This window comes from Brassica rapa, chromosome A02 (assembly GCF_000309985.2).
Source record: "Brassica rapa cultivar Chiifu-401-42 chromosome A02, CAAS_Brap_v3.01, whole genome shotgun sequence".
Classification (NCBI taxonomy): domain Eukaryota; kingdom Viridiplantae; phylum Streptophyta; class Magnoliopsida; order Brassicales; family Brassicaceae; genus Brassica; species Brassica rapa.
In genome coordinates, this window is record NC_024796.2 from 18131963 (window position 1) to 18149780 (window position 17818).

The following is a 17818-nucleotide window of genomic DNA, read 5'->3' on the forward strand; positions in this document are numbered from 1 at the left end:
GACCTTACTTCACCTGAGGGTTTCACTAAGGACAAAGCTAAGTTGTGCAAGGACAGGTGGTGACCAGCTTCATCACTCTAAGCAGCCAAGCAGCTCTCCTTTCCTTCACATTAAGAAAGCTGCAAGCAGCTGGTGACAGTCATGTGACTGATTAATTAGCAAGCACAACAAGCAGCTTGTGACTTGCATGTGCCCATTACTACATAAGCAAGCAAGCAGGAAGGTGCATGACATGTGACTTGATAAGTAAACAAGCATGCTGGCTTAGGAAGTTATGGCATTAGACGGGTCAAGATTATTAAGGAAGCTGGTTGATAATTCTGAATAATATTTCGACCAAATATTCCTTGTCCTTTGGCTCTTGGAAAATCTCGTTCAGCTTAATAAAAATTTGACCAAAATATATATAAGACTCGACCAAACTATCAAGGGAAGGTCTTTCGACCACAAGACAGTCCCGTCGAGGCATTAATTCATTGGGTCAATCTTTATTTAAATTCTGATCGATCAATCTTCAAACTGATCTTAAAGAATTTTCTCGACCAAAATTCTATCTGCTCGTGAGGGTTATTACAGGGCTAATCCCTCATAACCTATTTAAACCGTAAATCTAACAAAGAGAACTACTCAGACATGGCTAAGCAATTCATAACAACAATAAGGTATAAAAACTGCATAGATAATTAGATAGATATCAATGGAGTTCCAATCACAAATCTCTTTGGATCTTCTCTCCAATCTACTAAAAATCCTAGAAAACCTTTGGTTGTGAAAATAGTAAAACAAGAAAGCACACTATGCTTCTAATATGTTAGCAAAGCTTATATAATTAGGTTAAAACCCGTCAGGGGTAATCTTGTAAATTGGTGAAGACTTGGGCTCTAAGTCGGCTGAGACCAACAGGCTTTTTGCGCGCTTCGGTGTCGATCGATTTCAAGATGTGAACATCGATTGATTATTCCTCTTCAATGTCGACCGATGGTCGTGCTCGATGGTCATCTCGGGTGTTTACACCAAATATCTCCAAAATGCTCCAACATCATCTCTTTCTTCGAAATCACTCTTAATCCTATAAATATACTAAATAGACTCTATAATATAAAAAATAGTAGTTGAAACACTTATAAGCCATGGGCAAAAATAGGTCAAATCCATGTCTATCACCAAGCCAATATGAATACATTTAAAGTTTTTTTCTCTATGCCTTTGTAAAGCAATTTCAGAAAATAAATGAATCGTTTCAAAAGGTTTTGTTAAGTTGAATATCACGTTCCTCAGTTTTAATAGTAAAATTTGTTATGAAAAAAATCATTTTCGAGATTTGGTAAATTTGATCTTTATGAACTCTTGGGATCTTCCAATTATCAATTGATCCTTGGAAATCATCTATTGTTGTTTCTTGACTAGTTACTATCTTTTTGAATCTTTTATAGCTTTCTTTTCCGATCTGGAAGAAGAAGAGGCGGATTGGGATTTGTACGATGAAGATCTAAAATATGATTCCATTTTGATGATAAAGGTGAAAATCTAAGACTCCTTACAATCTTGTCTAGAGAGAGGTTTTGTTTTTTCAACACCTACGGGCCTTAGGACCTTGCCTAGACCGGCAAAAACACTCAGGAGGACTAAGATTTAATCCTATAAGAACCAAAGATCGAAAAATTAGTAGATCAGCAACACCCAAAACTTTAGACGCCTACTCAACCATATGGCTCTGATACCATCAGACAACTGAAACAAAATTTTGATATTGTTTTGAAATAACATTCATAGTTATTTATATTTGATATTTTATTTTTTTGATACATATAAACAAAATTTTGGTGCTATCATATCTTTTGAAATTGTTAAGAATATAAAACTAATAATTGATATTAATCCCTTGATCCAAATCTACACCATATATGGTTTCAAGTTACTATAAAATAGGAATAGTATTGTTTAAGTGACAGTATTAAATGGTGTAGTTAATATTTTAAATATTTCCCTAGATGAATATATCTATATTATTAAAAGAGAAGTACCTATTAAAAAATATCCCTAAGTTTTCTAACTTATTTACACTTGCATACGAATGAGAATTAAATTAAACTACCTATTTTAATGCTTGTCTTTTTCAGTTAAATTAATGAGTTTTCTTTAATCAAATTTAAACTTAATGTCATTAAATGAATCTACCTATTTTAATGCATCTTTTCTATTTAAATTAATGAGTTTTCCTTAATCAAATTTAAACTTAATGTCGTTAAATGAACCTAAAAATACATCATATTTAACGTAGCTTATTACAGACGAGTACGGCCCAATAATAAACTTGAATTTTATTTTTACGAAAACGTGAATCACTTGACGTATGTAATATTTAAAATATGTTAACTACAATATAACAAATGCATATAACTTACCCATACTTTAGTTTGAAATGGTCATGCTCAAGTTTTATATAGTCAACTTACATAGGATGTATCAACCAACCAATCATCCTATTGAGTTTCTAAGCTTTATTAAAAACAAATCAATAAATACTAAGCCTATAAATAATTTATTATTAATAAAATTATGAAATTATTTAAAATTTGATGACTAATTCATCGCCCTTTTTTATATGTTAAATTTTTCATAGAAGTTTAAAAATCATGGTATTTTCTTTAAACATATATAACTAATTTATAATATTTTATGCCATCATAATATAATATTTTTTCATATTTTACATTAATAACCATTGCTTTTATATATCGTCTACAATTCTTTAATTACGTCTATTTATTCAATTTTTTATATGATATCGTTTATTTATGGTTTAAGACGCCAAAAAAATTATTTACTTGGTGAATATAATACATCAAATATTACAAATACATCATTTAGTTAAAGAAATAACCAAAAACCAAAAATTCTTATCCGTGCTGACGCGCGGGTCAGGGTCTAGTTGTGTAGTTATTATGAATATTTTTTGGTACCATTTCAAAAATCCTTAAAAAATATTAATAGATATATTTATATCTATACTATTTTCCTTTAAATATAATTGTATTTGCAACAATAAACTAATAAATGGACAAAATATTAAGTATATATTAGTTAGTCGGATGGTGTCAAAAATGTATAATAAATTGTTAGGAATATAAAAATGTAGTTCAGAAAATTACGTGCTAATTTTATTTCCCTATCATTTTTGTTATTAGTTCCTATCTTTATTGTGATTGATTAGTTCCTATAATCATTGAGGATTGTTACCATTTAAATTGTTTTTGAATATAGATATATCTAGACAAACTCTCAGAAGATATATTTATGTCCACATATCATTAATGAATGACACGATTTACATTGAAAGGTATGGATTTTTAGAGGAAAAGTCTTGAAACGTATCATGTTTTACAGTATAAACTAGATTTTGACCCGTATATTCGTGCGTGTATTTTTATTTATTTTATCTTATGATATTTGATTTATATAATATAAATATAAAATATATTATTTATAATTTGCTGTTTTATATTATGTGACTTGATAACACTATTTTGTATACATTTTAACAATTTAAGTACAATTTTTCATTTGAAATAAATAAATAAAACATGTTCAAAATATGAAAGAATGATTTTCAATTTTTAGGTTTCATTTATTTTTGTTTTAAATTGTATCATTTTATGCATTATTCTTATATTTTCAAAAAGGTTTACAAATTTATTTTTCTATTAAAATTGTTGAAGAGAGAGAGATAGAGAGAGAGAGAGAGAGAGAGAGAGAGAGAGAGAGAGAGAGAGAGAGAGAGAGAGAGAGAGAGAGAGAGAGAGAGAGAGAGAGAGAGAATCTTTTGAATCAGTCGGTCAATCAACATAAAAATATTTCTATTAGTATACTTTCATATATTTTGGATGATTAAAAGGTAAAAAAATTATCTCTTGTGTTTCTAAATAATATTCTCCAGCTTTTCACATATATAAAAAAACTAAAATTGATTATATAAAATATTATTTTGTAACTAAATCTATACTATTATTTAAGAAGTGATTTTGCTGATTTGTCATGTTCTCCATAATTTTAAGATGAGTCATTAGTTTAATTAATACTATTATCTATACTATTAATATTATTATCTATGCTATTATTAATATATATATTTATTATGATATTTAAGATTTGTCATTTTCTCCATGATTTTAAGATAAATCATTCATTTAATTAACATTATTTTTTTTGTCAACTAATTAACATTATTTTTTTAATATATATATATATATATATATATATATCATCATATTTAGGATATTTAACTAATAAATATATATTCACAATAGATATTTAAAAATTCTACTGATAATATATTTTTTATTTATTTTATGATTTTAATAACTAATATTATAAATAGTTTCTCTAATTTTTACCGGACATATTTATCAAAATACAGATTATTACAATATTAAAGTTCAGATTAAAGGTAAAGCATCATCAAAAATTAATGTCTTAAAATATAAATTATATGCTTGTGGAAAATATTTTATATATTTTGAAATTTTTTAAAAACATATTTCTAATCTAAAATAAATTAATTTATATTTGTACATGATGAACATCGAATTATTTTTTGATCCGTAAAATCACAAGTATTATCAACATAATATATCTAAAACCAAAACCAAAATAAGAAATATTATATAACGAAAAAATGAAAATAACTAAAATATTATATATATATGGAAGCATGAAAAAACTAGGATAAAACATTAAATAACATTAAAATTTTGAGAAATAATAAACATAATATAAATACAATCTAAGAGGATTATCAATTATTTTGTATTTTTGTCTCATTATTTTTAAAACCTAAATTATAGAGAACATATCATTTTTTTGGCTGTTATTATTTTGTTGATGTTTTTTGAGTTGTGGATGTTTATAATCCTTTCAATGCCACTAAATTTTTCTCGGTGCACAAATACAATAAGTGTTAATTTCAAATTCAAGTTTCCTAATTGATTATTACTATATAAAAGATTTTGATCTAAACATAAATACAAATATAAAACAAAAGAACAGAATTTAATACATCGACTACCGATATAAATCTTGAAGTTATATGATTTTAAATATTAATTTAGAATTAAAATCTCTTATTTTTTCTATCGAAAAGGCGATTGGCGAAATGGCGATTTCAAAACCCTAGTATCGAAGGAGGCCTCACGATGTCTCGGCCACCATCAGCGGTGGATCCGTCGTCTGGAAAGTAGACAGAATCAGTGGAGGGCATTAATGGGGAAACTGAGGAAGCATTCGGTGGAGATGGAGACACTCCTGCTCCATTGGAGTTGGGGGTTTCGGTAACAGAAATGGAAAACGAGAGCAGCAGCAAGGTCGCTGTTTCTCAGGAGGTTCGAACGGGCGGGGCTGCAGGGGCAGCAGGAGCTAGGATTTCGTATGCGGGGGCTGTTGATGGATCTAGCGAATCATCTAGCAGTCAGCCGATTTTTGAGGTCAAAAACGAGGTTGCAGAGATTGAAATACCGGTAGAGATTTTTGAGGATGCGGAACCTCTCTGGAAATATTTTATGGTGGGTTACTTTATGAATAATGCCCCCCATATTGGATCGATTCACTCGACGGTTAACAGGATCTGGGCATCGCAGGGGAAAACATCAAAGATTGACGTGCAGTTCATTGGGAAGAAAACAGTGTTGTTTCGCGTTGAGGATGAAGCGACAAGAAACAGGGTGATGCGTCGGAAGTTCTGGCACATTGCAAATGTGCCACTAGTGGTGTATGAATGGAACCCAAAAACTGCGCAAGCCCCACCTGACCTCTCGGCCATGCCCATGTGGGTCGACTTGAAGAATGTACCTGGCTACCTATATTCTAAGAAGGGTCTTAGCTTCCTAGAACGCACTACGGGGAAGTTTGTTAAGCTCCATCCAAACACCGAGAAATGTATTCGTCTGGATGTAGCCAGAATGCTTGTTGAAGTTGATTTCCAAAAGCCACATCCCCAAAAGATATGTTTTGTTGACAGAGATGGTATTGAGGTCACGGTTGAGGTTAGCTACCCTTGGCTCCCTCCGTGCTGTGGCAACTGTACGAAGTGGGGACATACCGACAAGGACTGTCAAGTGGTTAAACGCTTGCAATCCTACAGCGTCAGGAGGGAGTAAATGAAGGTATCACCACAGAAGGCACTGATAAGGAGCTGGCATTAGAGAAAAGGAGTGGCGTAGTGATATCTGATCTCATTGGAGAGTTGGAGGCAACAGCAGGCTCACTGGTTAAAAATTTAGGCTGTGAAGGCTCGAAGTCACACCAGGAACCGCTTTTGACAGACTGGTCCTTACCTCAGGGTCGGCGACACCACTCTCCGCCAAAGACGGTTCGCATAGATGGAAAAACTATCTCTCCTGGAAGATTCCAGGTTCTCCAGGGCATCCGTGAGGAAGGTGAAATTCCAAAAGAAGAAGGGGATGGCATGGAACTGATTCAAACTGAGACAGTGGGGGTAGTGGATGTTATCGAGATCATGGAAAACACTGCAGTATCTGTCAGAACGCAGGGGCCGAACCAAAACAACCGGGGTAAGAACAAGAGTGGGTGGAGGCCAATAGCAAACACCAAAGACCTGATTCACGCAGCAGTTCATAATCAAATCAAGAAAGCTTCTTTAAAGAAGCACTGATGTCTTCGATTTTCGCTTGGAACATGCGTGGGTTCAACATGCCGCGCAAACAAAGAGCAGTCAGTCGTTGGATTAAAGCTGCTAAGTTAAATATTGGTTGTTTGGTGGAAACTAGGGTCCATGAAGGTCATTTTAAGAAGGTGGTTGAGGCGACATTCCCGGGGTGGAGCTATACCCACAATTATGCTCATCACAGGTTAGGAAGAATATGGGTTTGCTGGTCAGATGACGTGGAGGTTGTCCATGTATCCTCCAGCGCCCAAATGATTACCTGCTGGGTGCGGTATAAAAGTTCGTGTGATTTTTTTCTGAACTCTTTTGTGTATGGTTTCAATGGAGCTAGTGAGAGAAGAGATCTTTGGCAAGAAATGGAGATGATTTCAAACTCAGTTGTTGGAAATACTTATCCTTGGATATTACAAGGTGATTTTAATGTGGCGCTATCAATGGAGGAGCACTCTAGGGCCACAACCACTGGAGGTGACAGGAGATCCATTAGTGAATTCCAAGAAGCTGTGAGAGTCTGTGGGCTAGTTAATTTATCCCACAGTGGGCCACTGTTCACCTGGATAAACAACCAAGATGAGAGTCCTATTAGCAAGAAATTGGATAGGGTCATGGTAAATGGATGCTGGCTTTCGCAATTTCCACAGTCCCACGCTATATTTGAAGCAGGGGGAGTGTCGGACCATATGCGCATATGTACTCAACTCCGCGCCCTCCCTCAGGGAAACATGAAGCCATTCAAATTCTTTAATCATCTCGTGGGGCACCCGAAGTTTCTTGAGACTGTGGCAAATATCTGGGATACTACGGAGCCTATTTTCCACTCTCGATTAGCTCTCACGTTGTTCCACAAGAAGTTCAAGCTGCTAAAAGCTGATCTGAGAGCGTTAAATAAAGACATTTATGGCGATCTCCCTGTCCGAGTTAACGAGGCATACAACGATCTCTGTGCTAAGCAAACTGAAGCCATGAATAACCCTCAGACCTCCACGTTTGAGGCAGCTTCAGATGCATGGGAACGCTGGCACCATATTTCAGGTATAGAGGAGCAATTCTTTTACCAGAAGTCTCGAACTCAGTGGCTTGGCTTAGGGGACCGAAACATAAGGTTTTATCATAGGGTCACTCAATCCAGGAATGCACGAAATACCATAAGAAGAATTATTGCTGCAGATGGGAGTATTCTCACGGATCTTCAGGAAATTAAGAAGGAGGCATCATCGCATTTTGAAAACTTTCTACAAGGGACTCCGGCTGAGCTTGAGGTACTGTCGCATGAGCAACTTCAAGAGCTGATAGACTACCGCTGTCCAGACGGTGAGGCAACGTCGCTTGTAGCGCCAGTTCAGGCAGCTGAAATAAAGGATGCTCTATTCACTATGCCTACGAACAAAGCGCCAGGGCCTGATGGCTTCCCTATGGAGTTCTATAAAGCAGCTTGGTCGATAATAGGGCATGATTTCATTGCAGCCGTTCAGTCGTTCTTCTTGTACAGCTTCCTCCCTAGGAGTGTCAATGCCACACTGCTGTCACTAGTGCCTAAAACCACAACCGCTGAGCGTATGGCCGACTTCAGACCGATTGCTTGCTGCAACGTCATCTATAAAGTCATCTCCTGGATCATAGCTAAGCGGCTCAAAGCGACACTATCGGAAGCCATTGAACTTAATCAATGCGCGTTTGTTGAGGGAAGGCTTCTTCTTGAGAATGTTCTATTGGCTACAGAGTTGGTGAAAGACTACCATAAGGACATGGTATCCACTAGAGCTGCGATCAAACTAAACATTAAAAAAGCGTTTGATAGTGTTCAATGAAGCTTTATTGAAGCCACACTCCGGGCCATGCACTATCCAGAACTATTCATTACGTGGATTATGCGGTGAATTGATACAGCTGGGTTCTCGGTCACTGTAAATGGAGAACTTGAGGGTTTTTTCCACAGTACCAGAGGGGTTCGTCAGGGCTGCTCCTTGTCTCCCTACATCTATGTTATCGTGAGTAATGTCCTGTCAAAAATGCTTAACAAGGCCGTAAGTGCTGGAAGAATTGGCTATCATCCTTGGTGCCGTGAGGTCAACCTCTCCCACTTGAGTTTCGCAGATGACATTGTGGTCTTTAATGATGGTTCTCCGGCGTCGCTTGAAGGCACCCTTAAAGTGTTTGATGACTTTGCTCTAACTTCGGGTCTGACAGTCAACATTGCAAAATCCACAGTCTTTGCAGCGGGTCGGGGGAAGCGGTCTTCAGAAGCAGTAGCAACTCGAATGGGATTGTCCGTCTCTGCGCTCCCAATAAAGTATCTTGGGCTGCCCCTCACGACCAAGATAATGTCTTGGAGTGATTACGAGCCGCTTCTAATGAGGATAAGGGACAGGTTCCTAAGCTGGACAAGCTCTGCCCTAGCTTATGCAGGTCGCCTTCTTTTGATAAAATCAGTGATTGCTAGCATCACAAATATTTGGTGCGCAGCTTTCTGCTTGCTACAAGGTTGCATTGATGAAATCGAGAGCATGTGCTCTGCTTTCCTTTGGAGTGGCTCTCCGAATGTCACCAGCAAAGTAAAGGTTTCTTGGGAGGACGTTTGTTGCCCAAAGAAGAAGGAGGTCTTGGAATTCGAAGAGTAAAAGATGTGGACACGGTCTTCAGCTTAAAGTTGATATGGCGCTTGTTTCAGAGCTCGAACTCCTTATGGGTCGCCTGGGTGAAGCGGTATCTCCTCAAACAAGCATCTTTTTGGGATGTGCGGGACACAAGTGCGGGCTCATGGGTGTGGTGGAAGTTGCTCAAACTGAGACCGCTAGCGAAAAATTCCTGCGTATGGAGATCCGTAATGGTTGGCGCGTCAAGTTCTGGTTTGACCTATGGCATCCTCTTGGTAGAATGATCGATATCACCGGAGAGGTGGGCATCCAAAAGCTTGGCATTAGAAGAAATGCCTCTTCCTAGAACGCACTACGGGGAAGTTTGTTAAGCTCCATCCAAACACCGAGAAATGTATTCGTCTGGATGTAGCCAGAATGCTTGTTGAAGTTGATTTCCAAAAGCCACATCCCCAAAAGATATGTTTTGTTGACAGAGATGGTATTGAGGTCACGGTTGAGGTTAGCTACCCTTGGCTCCCTCCGTGCTGTGGCAACTGTACGAAGTGGGGACATACCGACAAGGACTGTCAAGTGGTTAAACGCTTGCAATCCTACAGCGTCAGGAGGGAGTAAATGAAGGTATCACCACAGAAGGCACTGATAAGGAGCTGGCATTAGAGAAAAGGAGTGGCGTAGTGATATCTGATCTCATTGGAGAGTTGGAGGCAACAGCAGGCTCACTGGTTAAAAATTTAGGCTGTGAAGGCTCGAAGTCACACCAGGAACCGCTTTTGACAGACTGGTCCTTACCTCAGGGTCGGCGACACCACTCTCCGCCAAAGACGGTTCGCATAGATGGAAAAACTATCTCTCCTGGAAGATTCCAGGTTCTCCAGGGCATCCGTGAGGAAGGTGAAATTCCAAAAGAAGAAGGGGATGGCATGGAACTGATTCAAACTGAGACAGTGGGGGTAGTGGATGTTATCGAGATCATGGAAAACACTGCAGTATCTGTCAGAACGCAGGGGCCGAACCAAAACAACCGGGGTAAGAACAAGAGTGGGTGGAGGCCAATAGCAAACACCAAAGACCTGATTCACGCAGCAGTTCATAATCAAATCAAGAAAGCTTCTTTAAAGAAGCACTGATGTCTTCGATTTTCGCTTGGAACATGCGTGGGTTCAACATGCCGCGCAAACAAAGAGCAGTCAGTCGTTGGATTAAAGCTGCTAAGTTAAATATTGGTTGTTTGGTGGAAACTAGGGTCCATGAAGGTCATTTTAAGAAGGTGGTTGAGGCGACATTCCCGGGGTGGAGCTATACCCACAATTATGCTCATCACAGGTTAGGAAGAATATGGGTTTGCTGGTCAGATGACGTGGAGGTTGTCCATGTATCCTCCAGCGCCCAAATGATTACCTGCTGGGTGCGGTATAAAAGTTCGTGTGATTTTTTTCTGAACTCTTTTGTGTATGGTTTCAATGGAGCTAGTGAGAGAAGAGATCTTTGGCAAGAAATGGAGATGATTTCAAACTCAGTTGTTGGAAATACTTATCCTTGGATATTACAAGGTGATTTTAATGTGGCGCTATCAATGGAGGAGCACTCTAGGGCCACAACCACTGGAGGTGACAGGAGATCCATTAGTGAATTCCAAGAAGCTGTGAGAGTCTGTGGGCTAGTTAATTTATCCCACAGTGGGCCACTGTTCACCTGGATAAACAACCAAGATGAGAGTCCTATTAGCAAGAAATTGGATAGGGTCATGGTAAATGGATGCTGGCTTTCGCAATTTCCACAGTCCCACGCTATATTTGAAGCAGGGGGAGTGTCGGACCATATGCGCATATGTACTCAACTCCGCGCCCTCCCTCAGGGAAACATGAAGCCATTCAAATTCTTTAATCATCTCGTGGGGCACCCGAAGTTTCTTGAGACTGTGGCAAATATCTGGGATACTACGGAGCCTATTTTCCACTCTCGATTAGCTCTCACGTTGTTCCACAAGAAGTTCAAGCTGCTAAAAGCTGATCTGAGAGCGTTAAATAAAGACATTTATGGCGATCTCCCTGTCCGAGTTAACGAGGCATACAACGATCTCTGTGCTAAGCAAACTGAAGCCATGAATAACCCTCAGACCTCCACGTTTGAGGCAGCTTCAGATGCATGGGAACGCTGGCACCATATTTCAGGTATAGAGGAGCAATTCTTTTACCAGAAGTCTCGAACTCAGTGGCTTGGCTTAGGGGACCGAAACATAAGGTTTTATCATAGGGTCACTCAATCCAGGAATGCACGAAATACCATAAGAAGAATTATTGCTGCAGATGGGAGTATTCTCACGGATCTTCAGGAAATTAAGAAGGAGGCATCATCGCATTTTGAAAACTTTCTACAAGGGACTCCGGCTGAGCTTGAGGTACTGTCGCATGAGCAACTTCAAGAGCTGATAGACTACCGCTGTCCAGACGGTGAGGCAACGTCGCTTGTAGCGCCAGTTCAGGCAGCTGAAATAAAGGATGCTCTATTCACTATGCCTACGAACAAAGCGCCAGGGCCTGATGGCTTCCCTATGGAGTTCTATAAAGCAGCTTGGTCGATAATAGGGCATGATTTCATTGCAGCCGTTCAGTCGTTCTTCTTGTACAGCTTCCTCCCTAGGAGTGTCAATGCCACACTGCTGTCACTAGTGCCTAAAACCACAACCGCTGAGCGTATGGCCGACTTCAGACCGATTGCTTGCTGCAACGTCATCTATAAAGTCATCTCCTGGATCATAGCTAAGCGGCTCAAAGCGACACTATCGGAAGCCATTGAACTTAATCAATGCGCGTTTGTTGAGGGAAGGCTTCTTCTTGAGAATGTTCTATTGGCTACAGAGTTGGTGAAAGACTACCATAAGGACATGGTATCCACTAGAGCTGCGATCAAACTAAACATTAAAAAAGCGTTTGATAGTGTTCAATGAAGCTTTATTGAAGCCACACTCCGGGCCATGCACTATCCAGAACTATTCATTACGTGGATTATGCGGTGAATTGATACAGCTGGGTTCTCGGTCTCTGTAAATGGAGAACTTGAGGGTTTTTTCCACAGTACCAGAGGGGTTCGTCAGGGCTGCTCCTTGTCTCCCTACATCTATGTTATCGTGAGTAATGTCCTGTCAAAAATGCTTAACAAGGCCGTAAGTGCTGGAAGAATTGGCTATCATCCTTGGTGCCGTGAGGTCAACCTCTCCCACTTGAGTTTCGCAGATGACATTGTGGTCTTTAATGATGGTTCTCCGGCGTCGCTTGAAGGCACCCTTAAAGTGTTTGATGACTTTGCTCTAACTTCGGGTCTGACAGTCAACATTGCAAAATCCACAGTCTTTGCAGCGGGTCGGGGGAAGCGGTCTTCAGAAGCAGTAGCAACTCGAATGGGATTGTCCGTCTCTGCGCTCCCAATAAAGTATCTTGGGCTGCCCCTCACGACCAAGATAATGTCTTGGAGTGATTACGAGCCGCTTCTAATGAGGATAAGGGACAGGTTCCTAAGCTGGACAAGCTCTGCCCTAGCTTATGCAGGTCGCCTTCTTTTGATAAAATCAGTGATTGCTAGCATCACAAATATTTGGTGCGCAGCTTTCTGCTTGCTACAAGGTTGCATTGATGAAATCGAGAGCATGTGCTCTGCTTTCCTTTGGAGTGGCTCTCCGAATGTCACCAGCAAAGTAAAGGTTTCTTGGGAGGACGTTTGTTGCCCCAAAGAAGAAGGAGGTCTTGGAATTCGAAGAGTAAAAGATGTGGACACGGTCTTCAGCTTAAAGTTGATATGGCGCTTGTTTCAGAGCTCGAACTCCTTATGGGTCGCCTGGGTGAAGCGGTATCTCCTCAAACAAGCATCTTTTTGGGATGTGCGGGACACAAGTGCGGGCTCATGGGTGTGGTGGAAGTTGCTCAAACTGAGACCGCTAGCGAAAAATTCCTGCGTATGGAGATCCGTAATGGTTGGCGCGTCAAGTTCTGGTTTGACCTATGGCATCCTCTTGGTAGAATGATCGATATCACCGGAGAGGTGGGCATCCAAAAGCTTGGCATTAGAAGAAATGCCACAATATGTGACGTGCTGAGGGGAAATGAGTGGCAATTTAGGTACTGCAGAGACCCTGGCATACGCTTACTCGGGGACCAGATCAGAGCTTTCCCGGTAGTGTTAGATCCTGATGCTGAGGACGCAGTTCTCTGGAAGAAGGATGTGAATGTGTTTCAGGGAGTTTTTGAAGCACACAGTACTTGGAATCTGATCCGAGTACACAAGGTGGTGCTGTCATGGAGTAGAATCATTTGGTTCCCGCAAAATGTCCCTAGATTTGCATTTGTAGCGTGGCTTGCAATAAAGGACAGGTTAGCTACGGGACATCGTATGAGTAACTGGAGCCAAGGACTAGCTTGTGGTTGTGTTTTTTGCGGTGAGCCTGATGAAACTCGAGACCATCTATTTTTTGCTTGCCCCTATACTTTCACCTTATGGATTGACGTCGCTGGTTTGCTACTGGGCACGCCCCCTGATCCTGATTGGTACATCACAATGGAACAGATTGCTCATCATTCGCACGATAAGTTAACTACTATCCTACTTCGATTGGCATACCAGGTGACTATCTACTACATTTGGAGAGAATGGAATGACAGGAAGCACAATAACACAGTGAGGTCAGTCCAGCAACTTGCCCGCATTGTTGACAAAACCATTCGCAGTCGTATCATGTCTACCCGATACTTCGAGAAGCCCAAGCTGAGAGAGCTCCTCCAACGATGGTTCACAACTCGGATCAGCACAGCTTAAATCATTTTGTTTATTCTTTTTCATACAAAGTTATAGGGATGTACATAAATAAACTTTGGGGCTATGGCTCTTGATGATCAATAAATTTAAAATTTCATCAAAAAAAAATATTAATTTAGAATTTGCATCTAATTTAATAATATCAAATTTGTATAAAATAAATATTAAAATTGTTAAGTATATATATTAGTCCGCACATGATGCAGACCATCAACTAGTTAATAATATTAAACAATAGAAATATTTTTTTGATATATATTATGAAATAAAAAATATATTTTTTGTTGACTAGATTTCCATTAAAAGAAAACATAAGCCCAATGAGCAGTACAATGAGTTTCAGCCTATACATAAAGAGTCCAACGGATTACAACTAAGTTTACAATAAAACCCAAATGCAAAAGTGATTAATCTTTATCAACTCGGCTACGCGTCCACTCTAATCAAAGTGACAAACATGTGCCTCTACACGTGGCAAGCATGCATCTCCTAGGTTAACCTATCGCCGGAATGTTGCTTCGCCATGAAATCGCTTTCCGATTTTACATCTTTGCCATAATTCGAGCCTCTCCGATTAGATGTCGAAACCCAATGAGTAGCTTCTCTATCTGCAATTCCTCTCCCATCCTCAGCCTTCATCAGCTTCCAAAACGAGTGCATCTGTTTCTCCGGAAAGCTCAGCCAGTAGAAGCCTCGTCCACTAAAGATTACGAGTCCTAATCAGTGAGATATTACCCGGTTGAGAAGATGAATACAATTGAGTAGAGGCTAGATAGACTAAGATGATGAAGCCGAGAGCCACCGGCCCTTTATACTCCGATTAGAATCAACGTTTTTGGTCGGAGCATTTATTAACTCAACCTATAACATAACTAAAGAAGAGAAAGATGAAGATTGATTTTGGGTAGGGGTTGAAGAACACACCAAAATCGCCTTATGCGAAACAAGAAATCGCTGTATGCAAAACAAAAATTCGCCGTATGTAAAACATAAATTCGCCTAAATGCGAAACAAAAATCGATCCCTGGAATCGAGGATATTTTACATACAAAAGAACTTAATCAACATCTTCCTCTGAAAAATAGAGGTTTGGTAAGAGGAAAAAGTTGAGAGAGAACTTCAAGATTCATACCGGTAGATACAAATTTATAAACGAAAACATATATGAAAACATATGTGTTCAGAGAGAGATAGGAAATAAAAAATACATATACGTTCAAAAATATATCTTTTCGAAAAGAAAACAACGTTTATAATTTATAAACGAAATATCAGTTTTATGTGTGTTTAATTCAACCAAACCAAGTAAAGTACCCAACCCACGTCTATTTGGATAAACAGTATTAAAAAAAAATTGCCAATATTTTTCCACAAGAAGATAGACTAAAAGGTACTTACGAAGCTTCTGGCTTCAGATCATTTTTAATAAGGAAAACCAAAATAGTATAATTACTTACCAAAGACGCGAATGGCTGGCGGGTGCGAGTGATTAAATACGATTAGAGAGAGAGAGAGAAAAGCTTGAAACTTTGACGATTTCGACATCTAAAAGGAGATTGTAATTGACCGCAAGAAAGAAGATTCCTCGGGTACACGTCTTTGAATTTGTTCTTTGTTTGATGATTGATTCCTCCTTGGACCCATTTCTAGGTTACCTTCACGATTAGGATCGAAAAGTGTTTCCTTTTTCCGATTCTGAGTTTTCGTGTTTTTTGTCTCAAAGCAAGAATCTTTCATGACGACCAGTTTCGCATTCACCGGTGATGATGACTCTTCAAAGCAACTCGTCTTGCTTGCATCCGTTTGTTCCGGCATGCTCATGTGCAAAATCGTAAGTCCTTTAGGTCAACGATGATGCAAGATAGACTCTGTTTTTTTTTTAAACAATTTGTGTTCTTCTTGTTCTTAAGGTTTATGACTTGACTGGTTTCATAAGTCCTTTGCTCTTCAGTGCTTATGGGAAACTCGACAGCAAAGTTAGAATGGAATGGAACAACAGGTTTTGATTTCTTTTTCTTCTGTCGTGGATTCAAGATTTGTATTTGAGTTAAGATATTTCTTTTTTTTTTTCACAGGGGATTCTCAACGTTCCATGCTGTTTTTGTGTCTGTGGCTTCAATCTATCTCCTGGTGATTTCAGATCAGTTTGATGAGAGTGTTCATGGTGATTTAGTCATCAATAGTACAACGAGGCTATCGGAATCTGTAATGGGGGTGAGTTTTCTACATCATTTTTTTATTCTTTGCATTCCATGTTTATTAATGAATCTTTATGTCTCTTTACAGATCTCCTTAGGCTATTTTGTAGCAGACTTAATGATGATCTTTTGGCATTTTCCTACTCTTGGTGGTGTTGAATATGTAAGTATCAAAGCATCATATATTATTTTCCATAAATGTTGATACAGAGTTAGTTAGCATTTAATTCCGGTTTGAATTTTCATTTAAGCTAATGTTTGTTTTTTTCTGTTGTTACCTATTCAAGGTTTTCCATCACTGCTTATCAATGTTCTCCATTATTCTTTCTGTCACAAGTGGACAAGCACAGTTCTACATATTCATGGTTCTCTTATCGGAGGCCACTACCCCGTTTGTCAACCTACGGTGGTGAGTTTTTTCGGATTTAGAAAGTCCAGTTAAAGATTTTAGATACGCGTGGCCTCTAAACATCATAACTGCAGGTACTTGGATGCTAGTGGTCAAAAAGGCTCCAAGGCTTACACACTCAATGGAATTGCCCTTTTCTTGGGTTGGCTGGTAGTGTTTGATTGACCAAAACAAATCATCTCTCTCTGTTCTAGCGTAACCGAATGTAATTGCTTTTTCTTTTGCAGGTGGCGAGGATCCTTTTGTTTATCTACTTCTTTGTACACATGTACTCCCATTTCCATCAGGTGATTTCAATGCTGAGCTTGAGCACCTTTTAGAGATGTGAATCTGAAAAGTCGCTATTTTTGCAGGTGAAGCAAGTGTTTCCACTGGGATTTTACAGCCTTCTTGCGGTAGGACCGGTCCTGTCAACGATGAATCTTCTTTGGTTCTGGAAGATCACCAAAGGATTAATCAAAACAATCTCCAAGGCGACCGGGAAGAAAAAACAGTGATGGTCTCTGCTTGACATGAAAATGGATTTGGATTGCATTCACTTTGATCTGTTCATGAAAAAAGATTGATTGATATCATGTTGTGCCTTTTCTATGGAAATTGTATATTCACAACCTTCAGCTATTTCTTAGTTATTCAACTTGTAAAGTTTTAAGCAGAATCAGAGTTTCAGGTCACTCAGATTTTATTGATGCTAGTTTTATCATTTGCAAAAGAATGGTTTTAGGCTCGGTTTGGTGTAAACCGAGCAATGACAAATACAATCTTTAAATCGATTAGGTGATTCAAGTTGATAGAAGAAATTAGTTAAAGGTTGGATGGATATAAGATTTTCTATGGTGAATTTTTGTCTTATGTAGGGGCATGGGCGTTCGATACAATCCAACGACACTTAAGTGAAGTCACTGAACAGATAAAGGTTACAAGATAAAATTTTAAAAATCACAGTGTATCACCTTCGACACATATCATGGGTAGTGGGTGCTTTTTGTCGCGCACGAATGATTGTATTAGGTCAACTAAATAGTGAGGAACATTAACATTTTGCACCAATTTGTAAACCTAGAGGACAATTGGAAATAAGTAAAATCTGGATATTGATCTCACGTAATTTTCTTTCTCTTGTGCATAC

General features: G+C 38.8%; 3 protein-coding genes across 3 annotated transcripts; all 3 read left to right on the top strand.

Annotated features, from left to right (window-relative positions):
* The first annotated feature begins 8688 nt into the window (after positions 1 to 8688).
* On the top strand, positions 8689 to 9297 carry LOC117131973. Its single transcript, XM_033285237.1, has one exon. It carries the CDS (start codon positions 8689 to 8691, stop codon positions 9295 to 9297), a length of 609 nt encoding a protein of 202 aa, XP_033141128.1.
* Positions 9298 to 12424: 3127 nt separating this feature from the next.
* On the top strand, positions 12425 to 14082 carry LOC103853596. Its single transcript, XM_009130503.1, has 2 exons — positions 12425 to 12973; positions 13057 to 14082. The coding sequence occupies exons 1-2, from the start codon at positions 12425 to 12427 to the stop codon at positions 14080 to 14082; spliced, it is 1575 nt and encodes a 524-aa protein (XP_009128751.1).
* Positions 14083 to 15421: 1339 nt separating this feature from the next.
* On the top strand, positions 15422 to 17392 carry LOC103853560 (TLC domain-containing protein 4). The gene is made up of 9 exons (XM_009130469.3): positions 15422 to 15671; positions 15806 to 15913; positions 15993 to 16081; positions 16158 to 16296; positions 16369 to 16443; positions 16568 to 16689; positions 16764 to 16839; positions 16917 to 16976; positions 17043 to 17392. The coding sequence occupies exons 2-9, from the start codon at positions 15818 to 15820 to the stop codon at positions 17184 to 17186; spliced, it is 801 nt and encodes a 266-aa protein (XP_009128717.1). The 5' UTR covers positions 15422 to 15671; positions 15806 to 15817; the 3' UTR covers positions 17187 to 17392.
* The last annotated feature ends 426 nt before the right edge of the window (positions 17393 to 17818 follow it).

Bases quoted from the DNA above. Each gene is read 5' to 3' on its own strand.
- LOC117131973 (XM_033285237.1), top strand. From the start codon at position 8,689: ATGCTTAACAAGGCCGTAAGTGCTGGAAGAATTGGCTATCATCCTTGG.
- LOC103853596 (XM_009130503.1), top strand. From the start codon at position 12,425: ATGCTTAACAAGGCCGTAAGTGCTGGAAGAATTGGCTATCATCCTTGG. The intron at 12,974-13,056 runs GTTTCTTGGGAG...CACGGTCTTCAG, and splicing joins ATGTCACCAGCAAAGTAAAG to CTTAAAGTTGATATGGCGCT.
- LOC103853560 (XM_009130469.3), top strand. From the start codon at position 15,818: ATGACGACCAGTTTCGCATTCACCGGTGATGATGACTCTTCAAAGCAA. The intron at 16,082-16,157 runs GTTTTGATTTCT...TTTTTTTCACAG, and splicing joins AGAATGGAATGGAACAACAG to GGGATTCTCAACGTTCCATG. The intron at 16,840-16,916 runs GTAGTGTTTGAT...TTTCTTTTGCAG, and splicing joins CCCTTTTCTTGGGTTGGCTG to GTGGCGAGGATCCTTTTGTT.